The sequence below is a fragment of the Monomorium pharaonis genome, chromosome 10 (genome assembly GCF_013373865.1).
Source record: "Monomorium pharaonis isolate MP-MQ-018 chromosome 10, ASM1337386v2, whole genome shotgun sequence".
Lineage (NCBI taxonomy): Eukaryota > Metazoa > Arthropoda > Insecta > Hymenoptera > Formicidae > Monomorium > Monomorium pharaonis.
The window spans coordinates 9,215,883-9,233,582 of NC_050476.1; the positions used below are offsets into that span (position 1 = coordinate 9,215,883).

A 17,700-nucleotide genomic window follows, 5' to 3' on the forward strand; every position below is an offset into this window, starting at 1 on the left:
AGTCCTAAATACTGTGCTCTAACTACTGTCTATAAGTTTCAAATATTGTGCTTTAATTACTGTGTATGAAATCGATTACTGTTCTCTAAATACCAATTACTATGCCCTAAATAAAATCTGCAAATTTTTATAATCTCTAAAAGAGAGAGAGAGAGAGGGGGGGGAGGGGGGGAAGGATCCTCTTCTTTCTTTCTCTCTTTATTTCTTGTTCCTGTTGTCTGGTGTCTGGCATTGTATGCTGGCCTTAACACTTATCACTTTACCTCTCCTACTATTTGGAGGTTAAGATTGTTATCTGTCGACTGGCACGACGGGCACCTGAGAACACACGCACACACACGCACACACACACACACACACACACACACACACACACACACACACACACACACACACATGTTCTAAGACGGGCACAATAATTGGGGCAAATCAAAAATTCCATATCAATTACTGGATTTATTAAATATTTAAAAATATATTAAACTTATAGTTATAATTTATTTTATGTAGTATATAAGCTTTACTTTATTATAATGCATATTTTTTGTATAATAAGGTTATATTATATATATAGGTATTTAATCTCTTATACGACGTGATGTCTTAATGATTTCAATAAGTGAAAGTTATAAAACCACTGAATTCGACTGACATAAAATTCAAATTTAATTTTTAATATCCTCATAACGAGAAAATTATCTAATTCTATTTTTAATACGTAAAGTACGGTTTAAACTTTGCGAAAATTATTTACTTTATCGAATATATGTTTGCAGAATTTTTTAAAAGCAAAAATAAAACCAGAGGCACAGTAACTGGTCGGGGCACCCTATTGATTATCTATTCTGTCTTTTTAATATGAAAACCGACTTGCGGAAAAATTATATTATTTTTCATTTTACTATTGATTTAATTGTATTATTTATTGGTTCACGTTTTTATTTGTTATGACACATTTTGATACGATATGCGTTGTTTTATGGTTATTCAATGGTCATTTTTTAACTGTTTAATTATATTTTTGTTTGCGTTATTTCATTCATGTTTAAGTTCATACATATTGGTAATTTATTATTACTGAAGAGGACTAATTGTAAGTATAGTCGAAACGTTTCAAAATTTAATATCTTTTAACACAGCCGTTTTTTAGTCGCGTTTATAATTATATAATGTTTTTTTAATAAATTATATTGTATTAGGAAAGTTTGTCTTGGCTCGATATATTGACCTGTTTATCGTATTAAAAGAATTAAGTTATTTTTAATAAAACGAAGCTATTCTTTACACATATTTATTTCAAAAGATTAAACTACAATAATTAAGAAAGTAGCATATAATTCTAAAAGTAGTAAAAGTAATAAAATGATAGACTTTGTATTTTTATGTAGAGGAAATATATACTAAGTGTGTCAAATTCAACCTGAGTAATATATATCAACTTAAGTAATATATACGAAGTGTGTCAAATTTAATCTAAGTAATATATATTTCTGAAATTTTTAAAGTTTATACTCACACAAATTAACTTCTCTACAAAAATAGTGATATTTAAATATTTTTCTAAATATCATTCGTACAATTTGAAAAATTAATATCTTGGTTATTATTGGGGATATCCAAAAACTATGGTAGACTTTTATGTTCACCTTGATCTCGTTTATTTTTTCATGAAGACTTTTATGCAGGACACCCTATATACGTTACTAGTAAAGCAAAGAATAAAAAGTAGTATTATTAAAAATTTACTTAAAGTTTTATTAAAGCTAATTAATAGTTATTAATATTGATTGACAATTAGAGCAACATTTAACTGATGCACAATTTTGAATCACACAGCATTTCATCTATCTCATCGAGACCAATATAAAGTTGAATCACAGAGTAACTTAGCTAAGTTAATTATTTAATACATCTACAGTAAAATTTTAAAAATTAACATTTTTATAAAAGACAATCTGAGAACAATTTAGCATAAAGATTTTGTATATTTCAAATATTTTCAATAAAAATTTGTATGAATAGTCATTTAAAAAAAAAAAATTTTTTTTTTAAATTATTTTAATTGATTATGTATAGGATTTCTTTTTCTTTAGTATGATAGTACAGGATTGCTTTATTACTACACTTATATTAATAAACATAATACAAAACAATCAGCTTCTCGAAGCTATCGCACACGTTTTTTACATTGCGCAAAACATATAACATTATGTAAAAACTTGAGTAACCTTAAATGACTTTCCACCTTCCACTCTTTCCCGTGCCCGCTCTTTCCGCTGTCCGCTTTCTTCGCTCTCTTCCTCTTGTCTCATCCCCTTTCCTCCCCCACTTCCTTCTCTTTCGAGATTTTACCATCGACACGATTATCGATAATAATAAAGCACAATTTACGAAACTGTCTCGTTATCTCACGCTGTGCATCACTTACAGCGATTAATTTCACGCTATGCATTACTTACAGCGAACCACCATCAGTTTCCCAAAATTTATCACAATTTAGACTTCTCACGTAAAAAAATGACAACTAAAATTATTGTTGAAAGACACAGTATAAAAATGCACTACTTCACAAAAGTGTCATAACATAACTTCAACATATAACCTTACATTGCACGTCACTTGGCGCAAGTCTCTGACGACCCACGTGACTCTATTATACATGACACGAACGCCGTAATGACGATGCGAATGTCACATGGTAGCAAATACGCGAGATTGACATTCTTTCTTTTTACGTCGATCACCTTATAGATACCACCAAGGTTGACGACAACGACGACGACGACACGTCTTATAAGTTAGCGGAACAAAATGAGCAGAATCAATTGTTAATATTATTATTTGTTGCTCATTTGTTGCTAAAAAGTTGCAAAAGAAAAAAATTTGTTGCTCTGATAAGTTTTTTAAATCAATGTTCCGCTAAAGAAAGATTAAGTTAGCGGAACAATATATAAAAAATAATAAAATTATACATAATAATAATATGGGAATTTGTTGCTAATTTGTTACTAAAGAGATATTCAATTTATTGCCCCTAAAATTAATTTAAACAATAAATAAAAACAATGAACATGCAATATCATGAAAATAAATTATAAAAAATTTGTTGCTTGTTTAAATTTGATACTGGTACATCGTGAACTGTTGCTCTCGATATATTCAAGTTTTGCAATTGTTGCTTGCAATTAAAGTTTAAACAATACTGAGAAACCGATTAGCGTGCAAAATTACAAGAGTAAACTATGAGAAAAAAATTTGTTACTCGTGTAAAATTGATACTGGGACATTGTCAGAATTTGTTGCTTTTGAAATGTGCACGCTGACTACGTTATCGTCATTGTTTACATGTAACTTACAAGCAACAATTGCAAAACTTGAATATTTCGAAAGCAACAAATTCAGACGATGTCCCAGTATCAAATTTAAACAAGCAACAAATTTTTTTCTTATAGTTTACTCTTGTAATTTTGCACGTTGATCGGTTTCTCGGTATTGTTTGAACTTTAATTGCAAGCAACAATCGCAAAACTTGTTTGCGACAATATTTCGAGAGCAACAAGTTCAGATGATGCATCAGTATCAAATTTAAATGAGCAACAAATTTTTTATAATTTATTTTTATGATCTTGCATTGCGTTTGTTGTTCTTATTTATTGCTTAAATTAATTTTGGGCGCAATAAATTGAACATTTCTTTAGCAACAAATTAGCAACAAATTCCCATGTTATTATTACGTATAATTATTTTTTATATATTGTTCTGCTAACTTAATCTTTCTTTAGCGAAACATTGATTTAAGAAAAACTAACGGAGTAACAAAATTTTTTCATTTGCAACTTTTTAGCAACAAATGAACAACAAATAAAAATATTATGAACAATTGATACTGCTCATTTTGTTCCGTTAACTTATAATACGTGACGACGACGATGTATTTTACATGAAATTTTTACATTTCGGACTTTGCGTTCCAATATCTCCACTCATAGGGCACATAGAGGAAAAATAAAAACAGTTTTCTCATACAAATTGACCTCAAGTTTTCGATTGAGCCTAATTAGAACTCGATTGGTTTAGCCGTTTTTTTATATCCGATAAGCTCGAGTGCTTGCAAGTCGCCGTACTCGCGTAAAGAACACGATTGGTCTCGCGCTGCGCGTTTACTTGGCACGAATCACTACCGTGTCTCTTAATTTAAACATTTTTTATTTGCAAAATAACTTAAAATGAATAGTGAACATGAAATTCGAGATTAGGATATTTTAAGAACACATAATTTGACAATTATTTTGCTACCAAAGTTGGTGCAGTAATTAATTTTTTTAACATACTGTATTTTTGTTTAACATTATGTTTAACAGTATTTTGTTTTAACATTACTGTATCTTTGAGAGTTTTTAAGTTATGTAATAAGCAAGTAAGAAATTTTGAAGTAATATTTTACGAGTATTTGAAGAAATATTTTTAATGTTTAACTTACATGGTTAACTTTTTATTCTATTTTGCTCTTATATGTTACGGTACCTAGTATTAATACATTGATAATTGTTTAATATTTTTGATATCCGTTTGCAGTATCTTAAAACATAGAATTAGCACAAAATTCTGATATGGTTTTTTTTGTTTACTTATTACAATGTTTTTCAGGAGTAAGGGTGCTAGTGTTGTGAGATTAGCATACCTATTTTTTATTTTAATTTCTTGCATACGGATAGGAGCACGAAATTTGAGACTAGAATAACAAATTAGCACATAATTAGTACATAATTATATGCCGTATAGCCTCATCTTTTTTAGTGATGGGGTGCTAGGTTCATGGAGGTTATTTATTACTAGCTTTTTTTTAAGGATAGGGTGAAATGCATTTACGTACACCTGTTTCGTTTACCGTACGACTGGGTTCTGTGGGACTAAGATATTATCCATTTTTAAACATTTTTTTAATAAAAAATTTTTTTAATTGGTTATTTAAAAAATAATTCATTTTTTTAACATTTACTTTTTTTTAAATCTTCACAATTTATTTATATTTTTAAAAATCTTTTTTAAAAAAAACACTTTATAAAAAATAACTTTACCTTTTTTAAATTTCTCATGAATGACTGAAGTCTATATGTCCGCAAACTACTCTGTCATTTGTGGTCCGATCCTCTTGCAATTGGTCTCAAAATTTAGCATTTTTTCTGCGGATGGCTACTATGGTCTCGGATTTTTCAAAAACAGGGCGTTTAAAAAAATGATAGGTAAAATGTACCGTTTTTTCTTCATGTTTTTTTTCTAAAGGTTTATTAAAAAGATTCCCTGAATCTTTCTCTCTTTCGAAAACTATACTTGATCTCCTCTCTTCCATTCTAAATATTTCTAAAAATTTACTTTTTTAAATATCAAATTCAATTTTTTCCCAAAGGACATTAAACATATGAAACTTTGTTATCTATTAATATACTTAATATATTTTTATTTTATTTTTGTTTATTAATAACTGTTTGTGCGTGCGTAGATTAAACGCGATCGCACGGAGAATGCCGGGATCCTTCCCTATTGAGACGCGAAGCGAGTGGTGAGGAATGCGATTGGTTTACGGGGGGAACGTAGGTGGTGGAGAAAAGAAAGAGGAGGCGATGGTGTCACTCACACTTCAGTTATTTATTTAAAAACGGACGTTCGGAGCGAGGGGCGAACCGTATCTTACAATCTTACGGAGATCTTGACACGTCCCGATATTACGCTGCCTGTAATCGACGCGGAAATTTTGAAGAGCCTCTAGATTGAAGCTCTCGCGAATCCGGAAATCTTGCGCACGATATGACGGAGATCTTGTGCACGAGGTAGAGGACGTTTGCGGGAAAGATACGGGCACCCGCGCATTGACGTGATGCACTTACACATTCACACGAATACGTGAACTTAAGAATTAATTGACATAAATTGTCGAATTAGGGATGGAACAGAAGTGAATCCCCGCAGCTAGGATCGGCGGATGACGCGAGAGATCTGCGGGACGATCTAATGTGCCGCGCTGCGAGAAACTGACTAATTTTGCGTCGTAAGACAATTACGATCGCGGAGACGAAAAGGGGGCGGCAAGGGAACTGATCTCGAGCCTTATTTGGACATCGGTTTTGACATGCTCTTTTTTGGGCATGTTTTTTTCATAGTTACTACGATGCGAGAAAACGAAAGACGCGCGCGTGAGCTAGTGACAGCGCCGTGCGACTAGGTGCATCGAATGAATGAACTACAATGAGCGCGATGGCTGTCAGTAGCTCTCGCTACTCGCGGATAAAACAGCAAAAAAAAAGTTAAAATTCTAATGAAACTGTTCTAGTCTCGAACAATAACTATATTCAATAATTAAACCTTTTTCTCACACATCTAATTCCTAAAATCATAAATTCAATAAAACTTTCTATGTGTGTTTGTTTGTTTGTTTGTGTTATATAAATAACTACTATATATTTAATAGTTAAGCCTTTATCTCACACATCTAATTCTCAAAACGCTAAATTCAATTAAACTATGTCTATGTGTGTTTATTTGTGTATTTGTGTTTGTGTGCGTATGCTTTTTCTTGTATGCATCCATCTTAAAACAACACTCCCTAAAAACTATATTGGTGTATGAGTTAAATCTTAATTTGTAACACCTTTTTTTTAAAAAAAATTCGTGCCCATAGTAGCCTCCCCTGAAAAAAAAGTTAAATTTTGACACCAGTTGCAAGAGAATTGAATCACAAAGAACGGACATTTCGCGGGCATACACACTTCAAACATTCATACGTATATTTTGGCTTATCATTTTTTTAAACACTCTGTTTTTGAAAAATCCAAGACCATAGTAGCCATCTCCGGAAAAAATGCTAAATTTTGAGACCATTTGCATTAAGATTGATCCACAAATGTCGGAGTAATTTGCGGGCATACAGACTTTAATTATTTATACATATATTTTGGCCTATCATTTTTTAAAACAATGTTTTTGAAAAATTTGAGCCCATGGTAGCAGTCTCCGGAAAATTTGCTAAATTTTGACACCAGTGGCGTTAAAATCGGACCACAAATGACAAAGCAGTCCGAGGAGTTAGAAAGATATTTTCAGGGAATTTTATTACCTTGAAAAAAACGTGAAACTCTCATGGAATTTCGTTAGGATTTAGGGAATTAAAAAAAATGGCTTAAAAAATTTTATTTTTGTATTGTTAGTAGTTGCCTTAGTGTTGTTACTGAATTTTTATCACATTTTAGTGAAGTATTGTGTATTGAGTCGGCAATGATGGTTGGCTTTGAAGTTTTATAGAAGCAATTATAAAAAGGAAGAAAACTTTATCAAAAGAATTGGAAGCCGAACGCATAAGAATTTTAGAAAGCGCTCTAAAAAGAGGCAAATGCAATTGAAAAACAGATTCAAGCTTAAAAAAAATAGATTTATATGATATGCAATATATATTTTTTTTATTTTATATAATATACATATATTTCACTAAAACCAGGCTTGCTCGTCTCAGGAGTGGGGATATACGTGCACGTAGAAAAGGACAGATAGTATACGTTGAAAAGGATGGACGATATAATATATGTGTACATTATATATATATATTTTGTTTATACATATGTACGGCATTTGCACATGCATATATCGTACATGTGTGTACTAAGATTGCAGTCGGTAATTCCATCTCTCATGGTAAAAAGTTGGGACAGCCATTAAAACTCACCCTGTATATGCAGGCGCGTGTGAGAGAAAAGAAACGCATCTTATATCGTTTGTCCTTTTCTGCGTAAGCTCTGTCCCCACTCCCGAAATTTGGGACAATCCTCGGTCTAGATATATTATGTCTATGAACTATAAACATTTTGTTTATAAACATTTATACTATAAAATGACTATAAATATTTATGTCTATAAACATTCTTTTAAGAATGGTTATATATTTATTTCCATTAACATTTTTTTATTATTTTATAATTTACAAATAATGTTTTAAATTAAATGAAGCAGTTATGTTAAACAACTTTAATTTTTGAAATCTGATTCGAAAATTGTTTAATATTTTTAATAGTTTAAAAAACAAGTATTTTTATATTTATATAAGTTATATAAAATATTGGATTTTATTTAGCTAATATCAAAAGTTATTAAGTTTTATATTTTATTTACATATTTTATTTAACGTATGAAGTAGTACTTATTTTAAAATATATTTATGAAAAACAAAAAATATTTTAAGTTTAAAATTTGCTTAAAAAATACATTTTTTGTTTATGTCTATATAAAATCTGTTTAAAACGTGTTTTTTATTTTTATAAAAAATGATACGCTAAAATAAATAAGCTTATTTTAAAATTGCATTTAAAAATATTTTAATTTTATCTGAAATTTTGAATAAAAATATCTAGAAGATCCTGTAATCTTAGGGAATTTTTTTACACGGTTTGAGTATACGTTCTGATTATTAATATTACATTCTAGCTATTTTTTGTTTTTGGTCTTTACTATTTTAATACTAACTATTAATTAAATATTATTTATTCATTATCTAATACGAAACGATAATTAAACATATAGTTACATTTTTTTTTTTTTTTTCCAGAAAGGATAGAAGTAGTCTTCGCTGTGCCATTGATCCCGACACTCAGAATTTTTTATGACTCTACATCACTTGAAATGTGTTTTTCTGTATATAAACGGGAAAGTAGAAATAATCCTAAATAAATTGTGATAAAAGTTGTCATGAAAGAAAATATCTTGGAATACATTGGTAAAGAGAAGCGTCCATTAAATTAGGCACTATAGTGCCAAGCTTGGGTAATGGATCCCGTTAGTCCATGGTACACGTCATATAATCGTCTAACTGCGGGTAGCTCTGGAACGTTTCAAACACCGTCGACTACAACTGGCGACTTTGTATCTCATCATTTAGCAACAACTGCTACGCAAGCAGTGCCATCAACAACAACGTCACAGTTACTTCTTCAGGCGGCTCATACGACAGCAACTCTGGCAGGCCAACCATCCCCTTTTAACCCAGGGGGGTTTTTATCTCCGCCTCCTGTAGGTTATGAAGTTTTCTCACCTCTGTTTCATCCTAATACTAAGCAGGCGCATTATGTCACTCAGCACAGGCAACAAGTACTCGCTCAAGCGCAAGCAGTGTCAGCGACAAAACAAAACGCTACGACCGAATCTGATATTTCTACGTTGAGAGAGAATTATAGCTCATCTCATCAAGTTACATTTTTCGAGCAACAAGGAGCATCAACGACATCGCCTACGACATCGGCACTGTCATGGACGTCTCAGAACAACACACAACTCCCTAGCCCGTTTGGTATTTTGCCGCATGAAAGCGTTGTTCCATCGTCTCCGGCTCCGTCTTCTACAAAATCTAGTGGCACTGACTATGAAAGTGCATTTAACACTCATTTTAGTACACAGACCATAAATAACATTAACGCGTCTCAAATAACCAGTCCATCTGCGTGCAATGCAGATTTCAAATCGTCAAGCTGCCCGACCGAATCGAAAAAATCGATCAGTGTAAGATCTCAATCACCTGTCATCAGCGTAAAGTCTACTATTTCCACATCACAAGTTAGCAATAGCCAAACGTTTTTTCATCAAGTTCCAACTTTTAGTTCTGATACCTTGAGTGATAATTATTCGGGTGCTGGTAATGAAAGTCAGTCCGCCACTGAAAATGACAAAGTGCAGTCGTCGCTGCAACATCAGCAATCGTGTATTGTCTCGACGAGCAACTCTTCTGATAAAGAATACCGAATATCACAACCGTCCTCGAGATCGGCAACGTCGACAACGATCTTTCTAAGCGCCCCTGCTCGGTCAAGTTCTACACAAGTGATTCAGGACAAACAAGAAACACGTAATGGTAATTTTGTGTCACTACCTAATAAAGCGGCGACCACTATCACGACACAACAGAATATTCAGACCAAAGCGCAGACTAAGAGTTATCCAGGTATAGGAAACCATGGAATGGAGCACCGACGAAACGAGCAACAAAGGCATGATAATAGTCAGTCGTCTCCGATCAGCTTTTCTATCATGGAAAATCGCAACTTAAATTACACTGCAAATAATACCACTAATTGCAATAACACGAATGGCAAGCTTACGAACAGTCAGAGAACATTGTCTAATAGCAACTTACAATCACATTCTCAGCAGCAACAAACGTTTCATGTTTTGAATCAGCAACAGCAGGCTACATCTTACAGACATTATTTAACAGGATCGACGAGCGACACGGAATATCATCCAGGCAGATCCAAGTCTGCAACGTCGACGGATTCCGCTTACTCATCTAATACTTCAACGCAAAATGGACACGATTGCAGCGTTGTTGTTCCACGGCGACCGAGCCCACTGCAGACTCATTCACAAGCTAGTCCCTTGGGCCACGTGCCAAGTCCGGCGTATCCCATGTACAACAGTCCGATGGCGACTATGTCGCCATCGCCGTTGCAACAACACGAGACCAACGGCAATCAGTGTACTAATAGTACATCATATAAAAACGGAGTCACTCAACAAGTTGCTCCGAGATCACCCTTGGATGTTACTGTTCCCAGACCGGCGTCGCAGGGACAGGTAGCTTATTCATCGGTGATCACACGAGCATTGAGCACTACGGAGAATAATAAGGCGACTTACAACACAGAAAGTAAAACGTACGATAGACAGCAGCAACAGGACTTCTCACAAACGCAGAAGCAACAGATTTGTTGGGAAAATGAAAATCGGCAAACGGTGAACGGTACTAGGAAGTTTTCCGTCTATGTTGGCGCGAATACGACCAGTGATATAAACATGCAAAGTACTTTACCAGTTCAACAGCAAGTACAAAGGCTCATGAATGTATCAGCGGATAGGCAGCAGTCATATTTTGAAGCTAATCAAGTGACATTACAAGATTTAAGTAGCTGTAGAGGAGACCCAATGAGCATCGTGAAGAACTTACAAACGTTGCAAGGACCCTACTTACAACAGCATACGACTCTTGCTACTTCGGTTGGCATCGCGGAACAGCAACCAAAGCAGGTTGAAGAACGACGAAAGGCTGACAATGTTAATAAAAAGAAAAGAAATTTAGAAAGAGGTGGTCATGGTACATCATTATCCAACGAGTTTACAGGTGGTACGATGATGACGGAATATCTCAGTAGAATACCTCCACCTGCACATCACAACGCAGCGAATCAACAGCAGCAAAATGGTTACTTCGAGTTTGAACGATGGAACTTACCACCACCGACCGCTAAGATATTTCCCACAGCGTCCAGCGCCTTTGGTTCTCAGTCGTCGTTGCACCATTCAAGTAACTTTGTGGGTACTTCGGCTCATCAGCATCAATCGTTAATGGTGTCGCACCATCACGCACCACCACCCATTCCGTATTTTCCGGCTTTTCATATTCCCACGGGTCATCATTCACATCACTCGCACGAATTTCAATCTTCAGTTGAGATAACACCAATAGGATTCGGTGAGACCACTATGAATCAAAACACCAATTACAATCAAGAGATCAGAGACGATCAGCCTAAAGTAATTGTTCCTAATATTGAGGAGGAATTAGGTTTTCTTCAGCAGAATCAACAATTGAATCTGCAAAATATGAATCAAATAAACAAGGACTTCAAACAGCCCAACAGAGATCCTAATACGGGATTTATGATGAGCTATTTGAAATTTCTGCAGGGTGAAAGGGATTCTTCTCCACCGCCTGCCCTACGCGGAGGTAGAAAAATGACATGGAATAGGTCAAAACCATATATACCCATTGAATCGAGCAAAGCTACAGAAATTTCAATTAACGGTGAAAGTGTTAAATCTCAAGAAAAGTCGATAGTAAAAGAGATGTCGGTTAAGCAAATACCTGCAATAGATTATGCTAATGATCCTAGGTACTTTCCGTTACCGAAAGAAAGAAAGAAACTCAATTTTGATTCGAGTGACGATGGATTTACTAGTGACGATGATTTTTTTTCTTCTAAAAAAACGGAGAAAAAAGTGCAGAATGTAAATAATATGAATAATATTGAGGTTGTTGCTGTAAAATTAGAAGGAAAAGGTAGGAAAGGCCGACCTATCAAGCCTGGTGGACCCACGGACAGGAAGAGAAGAGCCGCTGCGGCAGCGGCAGCAGCAGAAACAGAAAAAAAGTCTTCAAAAACAATTGAAGAAGGTATTGTAAACATATTTAGCATTATGACGAAAATTTTTCTTATAATATTCATGTTTTTAAGAATTTATATTTCTAATTTAAAGTATTTTTCAGAAATCATAATAGATATTAAGATTTCTGAAAAATACTTTAAATTTTTTTAGACTTAATTTTGTTTTAAACATTGAACAAAAAGTATCTTAGAATATATCATTTGCACATATAAAAGATTTTTAGAAAGGATGTGAATTATTTCATATCTTTTTGTTTGCTTTGAAAAAAATTTTTGTTTTAATGGGATTGAACAAGCACTAAGTAGCACCGTTACGTCAGTATATAGACGTAGTAAAGTTATTTTTCGTAAATGACAACGTAGAAATGAAAGGCACAGCATTACACACACACACACACACACACACGCGCGCGCGCGCGCGTAAACACGCACTCACATGCGCGCGCGCATGCACGTATAAGGTTTTAAATATATAAGTATAGTAGATTAACAAGGATTCCAACAATTTTCAATAATACAAAGGAGGAAAAACGAGTCGTAAGGAGTCAGGGTGCCGTCACATGCGGCGTAACTTGCGTAATGCGTAACTTGCGTCGACCAATCACATCGTCGTAGGGCACGTTAAAGACGGCTTTAACGTGCCCTACGACGATGTGATTGGTCGACGCAAGTTACGCATTACGCAAGTTACGCCGCATGTGACGGCACCCTCAGCATTGTTATTTTTGCGCAAGATAAATATTATTTGTCTTAAGTTTTATCTTGCGCAAAAATAAACAGCGCTGATTCTGTACGGTCCATTTTTGTATTACTGAAATGTATAAAATTAAGACTCGTAATATTTTAAAAGCTTCTCTTTTTCTCTATTTTTCTTTTGCCGGCATCGCTCTCCTTTTAAAATAATTATAATTAATGTTTTATAATTATATAATTTATGAACATTGCTTTATTCATAAATATTGAAATTTATATACAAATATTTGTATGAACATAAGTATTGTAAAATAAAATATAATATTGCACAAGACAAAATTAATTTACAAACAAAATTAAAAGATCGAAGTTAAAAAAACCATTTTATTTTGCTTGCAATATATTTTAATACTATACATTTAGTATAATATTAAAATATATTGCAAGCAAAATAAAATGGTTTTTTTAACTTTGATCTTTAACTCTTTGTGTCACAAATTTTTCCACTGATAGGTATTTTGTGAAAATTGGCATGTCAGAGTTTTGGAGGTCGCTAATTTTGAATCCGCTATCAGATTTTGGAAATTCAAGATGGTGGATTTAATATGGCGAAAATTTTGAAATATTTTCAATTTTTATAAAAAATATGTATATAGGGGTTCTCGAGGTTGCTGATTATAAATCCGCAAATTTTCGAAATTTAAAATGGCAAATTCAATATGGTGGACGTAATTTTTTAGAATAACGGACCACTTCCTAATGTCAATGACCTTGACATATATTATCAAGATTATCATCCTGAGTAATGTTATAAACATTTTACTTGGCGCTCGTTATTTATTAAAAAATTATAAACAAAGATTAAAAAATGTACTATTGTTTTTTAATTAATGTGGAATGAAATTTGTTCTCCCAGGGGTACACACCCGGGCGCTTTTGGCCCTTTCCTCCCGTATCCACCCCATCCGTAGGGGTATCTTGGGTAGAAGTGCGCAAAAATACGGTGCGTACTTTGTTGATGATAAATTACGATTTAATTGACATAGTTATTTCTCAACAAAGTACACACTGTACTTTTGCGCACTTCTACCCAGTACACTTCTATTGACGAGCTGGGTGCGGAAGGGGGCCTCCTTACACTCCCCTTGTGTGTGCGTGCGTGCGCACGCGCGCGTGCGTGTGTGTGTACGTCTGGGAGGACGAATTTTATTCCACATTAATCAGAAAACAATGGTACATTTTTTAATCTTTTTTCTTCATAAATTTTTTCTTGTACTTTCCTCGATAAAATTGTTATTTACATTACTCTTTAAGCATAAGAAGCCATTACAAAAAATTTCAGTTTATTTGGAGGTGGTCCATTATTCTAAATATTTACCATCAAGATAATTACATCTTATTTTTCAAACTTGTTTGTTTATAACTTTTTAACAAATAACAAGCTCCAAGTAAAACGTTTGTAACATTACTCAGGATGATGACCTTGATAATATATGTTAAGGTCATTGACATCAGGAGGTGATCTGTTATTCTGAATAATTACCCGTAATTTTTAAAATTTATTTTATTTCCGTGAGACTAGTTATCTAGGATTTTTGAAGAACACTGATTACGAATTTGGTATCAGAACTTACTTTACTATTATTGATGTTATTTTTGACTACGGATTCTTAATTAGCAGCTCGAAAAACTTCTACATAACAAGCTCCTAAAATATTCGTTGAATTTAGAATTTTGTATCCGCTACATTGAATCTGCCATTTTGCTATTTTTATTTTTTATTTAAAAATCATGATTAATGATTCCTAAAACTCTTAAATACAAGAGGTATAAAATTATGCAATGAGAGGATTTAGTCACTAGTGTATGCGGACGATATGGTTATTTTGGTGAAAAATAAGGAAGGTTTAACGAATGTGATGGATATACTTACAAAGATTTTAAAGAAAAAAGAGTTAGAGCTAAATATGGATAAAACAAAAGTGGTGGTATTTAATAGGAATGGGAAAGAAAAGCTAGAAAAATGGAAATGGGAGAATAAGGAGTTAGAAGACGTAAGGATGTTCAAATATCTTGGCTTTACATTTAATAGGAAGAGGATTGTAAAAATTACATAAAGGAGCTAGGAGAAAAGGTGCACGGAAAAAAGTTGCGCTCTAGCAGGTTGGTTGGTTTTGTTTGTACAGACGACAGTGAAGTCATCCAGCTCGAGTGTGGAATCGTAGTGGTTTACTTGTTGACCTAGAAGTCTTCGATGTTGTAGTAGTGCAAGAAAAGACGGGGATGACGCTTTGGGTGGCTTCCAGCACAACTGCGGAATCGTTATGGTTCCACAAATTAAGCTGCAGAACTACAGCAGATTTCATTACACAGTAGCAGTATTAGTGGAGCTACTACAGCATAATATATTGCGAAATAGAGGAGCAATATAGCTTTGTAGCTTACACCACTGATATATCTTTGTTCAGATATCTCTTGTATTCTTACAACTCCTAACTTGTTGTACGTTAATAGCACAACTTTTCTTTTTGTGTGGCAGCTAACAAGGTTTGGGGTTTAGGTGAAAGAATTTGTGGGAACAATTTAAATAGAAGGTGGATGCTATTTAATTATTTAGAAAAAAGTGTTATGTTATATGGAATAGAAATTTGGATTTGGGAAGAGAAGGAATTAGAGAAGATGGATTATTAATTTAGATTTTTGCATGCCAAGGTATTTGATGTCAAGGGAATTAGGTTTAGAAAAATTAAGAGTAGAATAAGGAATTAGAGCAAGAAAATTTGAAGAAAAAATAAAAGGGATGGTAGAAAAAAGATGGGTATGGTTATACCCGAAGAAAAAAAAGGAAGAGTGGAAAGACCAGTATGGGTTAGAAGAGGGAAGAAATATTATAATAGAAACAGCTGGGATACAAGGGCAATAGAAGGACTAGATAGACTAAGAATTTAAGAGGAAATAAAATTAAAAGAACTGGAGAATAGAAATAGGGACATACAAAAAACAAGAGGAGGAAAGTAGATTAAGAAACGCTACGTATAATACAAGATACAAAGAAAAAGAAATGGATAGAATAGAGATAACACGTATTTAAATGGAAAGAATTTAGCAAATAGGAGGGATGGAGCAGGAGTGAAGGCATTAGTTAGATCGATGGAATGAAATATGGAAATATGTAGTAAAACAATAAGTATTGGTTGAAGGAAAAGAAAAGAAAAAAATATGCCGTTTTTATAGAAAAGGAAAAGATGAGTTAGGACATTTTATACAGAAGTGCAAGATTGTGTAAGTATGGTTTAGAGGGAAAAATAGGACAAAAATATTAGGGGGAATAGGGAATGATGAGCTAAATGAAAAGAAAGAAAAGGTCTTAAAGAAATTTTGGAGGAAGAAGGAAAGAGAGAAAGAAAGGAGGAAGAAAATAAAGGAGTAGATGCAGTAGGCAGTATAAGGAGATGTTTAAGTAGGAGAGTTAGTAGATATACTAAGGAAGTATAGTTATAAGTTAAAAGAAAGAAGACTGTAAACAGAGAGAGAGAGAGAGAGAGAGAGAGAGAGAGAGAGGGAGAGGGAGAGGGAGAGGGAGAGGGAGAGGGAGAGAGAGAGAGAGAGAGAGAGAGAGAGAGAGAGAGAGAGAGAGAGAGAGAGATAAGATTAAGAAAGACAGATTCAATAAAAATGATTAGATTGTATTATATTTAGAGTTATTATGCTTATTGCAGTGCAATAAGATATGTGATGTTATGTCATATTAAATAAGATCATGCGATGGGTTAGTAGGATAGAAAGATAAATGAATTGATTGTGCTAGAAAAATCGTAAACTAAGTCTTCTTCTTGGTTATTGTAATGCTGAAGAGAATAAAGATCGTATACAGTTTTGTACAAAAAATTAATCTTGTTATGATGTTTAAGCACATTGAAGATAACATGAAAACAGAAATTCTTTCTGTGTTTGCTTATTAATCTTTTAATGTGACGAATACAGAATTTTATTTTCTAATCTGTTTTTAATTCTATTAAGATTAATTGCGCTAAAAAATTTAATTTTTATTACACTCTTCGCTATGTAGCAATTTTAAGAGATATGATCAATTTGTTAATTTCTAGATATATCAAATTCTGATCTCCTCTTTCTTTTCAATTTGATTTTTAATAATTTATTACATTTTTAGTTTCTGACTTCTTTGGCATATTGAATTTTATTTTCTAATCTGTTTTTAATTCTATTAAGATTAATTGCGCTAAAAATTTTAATTTTTATTACACTCTTTGCTATGTAGCAATTTTAAGAGGTATTTCTATCAAATGCATTTAAATCAGTAATTACTTATATCATGTTTAAAAATAAATATACCAATATTTTGGTTAAATAAATTTTGTTTGAGTTTAGAAACAAATTTTAGTACTGATATTTTATAAGAATTGAATGAAAATCTTGTGTAGATTTTATTAGTGCTACTAATATAAAATTCGGGAGCGCCCCGATTAACCACGTTGCAATTGACCATCAACAATCAATGCTTAGAGTTTTTCTGTTAGACCGCCAACTAGAAAAGTTGTGGTCAATTGGAGTGCTCCCGAAAATTCCATACATCGTAATCTAAAATATTTGCCTTTGGCTCGTGCATTCACTCGTGAAATAGCCGATTTTCTGCACTTGTTAATGTATCATTGTTAATTAAATATTATTGAATAGCTATCTATACTTAAAATTTATGTGTACTTGGGAGGTCTTTCTCTACGAACTATTAAAGTTTGTAATTATGATTTTCTATCTGGCGAGTTCTCTTTTGATAGTATTTTTGAAAAAT

General features: G+C 33.1%; 1 protein-coding gene across 9 annotated transcripts in view; it reads left to right on the forward strand.

Annotated features, from left to right (window-relative positions):
* LOC105833851 (uncharacterized protein YMR317W) overlaps positions 1–17,700 on the forward strand; it is a 118,364-nt gene that overhangs the window by 21,539 nt on the left and 79,125 nt on the right. For all 9 annotated transcript variants that reach the window (XM_036293281.1, XM_036293285.1, XM_036293283.1 and 6 more), the window contains exon 2: positions 8,591–12,205. In XM_036293281.1, the coding sequence (XP_036149174.1) occupies positions 8,809–12,205 (3,397 nt within the window). In that variant the 5' untranslated portion in view covers positions 8,591–8,808. The remainder of the gene's footprint in view (positions 1–8,590; positions 12,206–17,700) is intronic.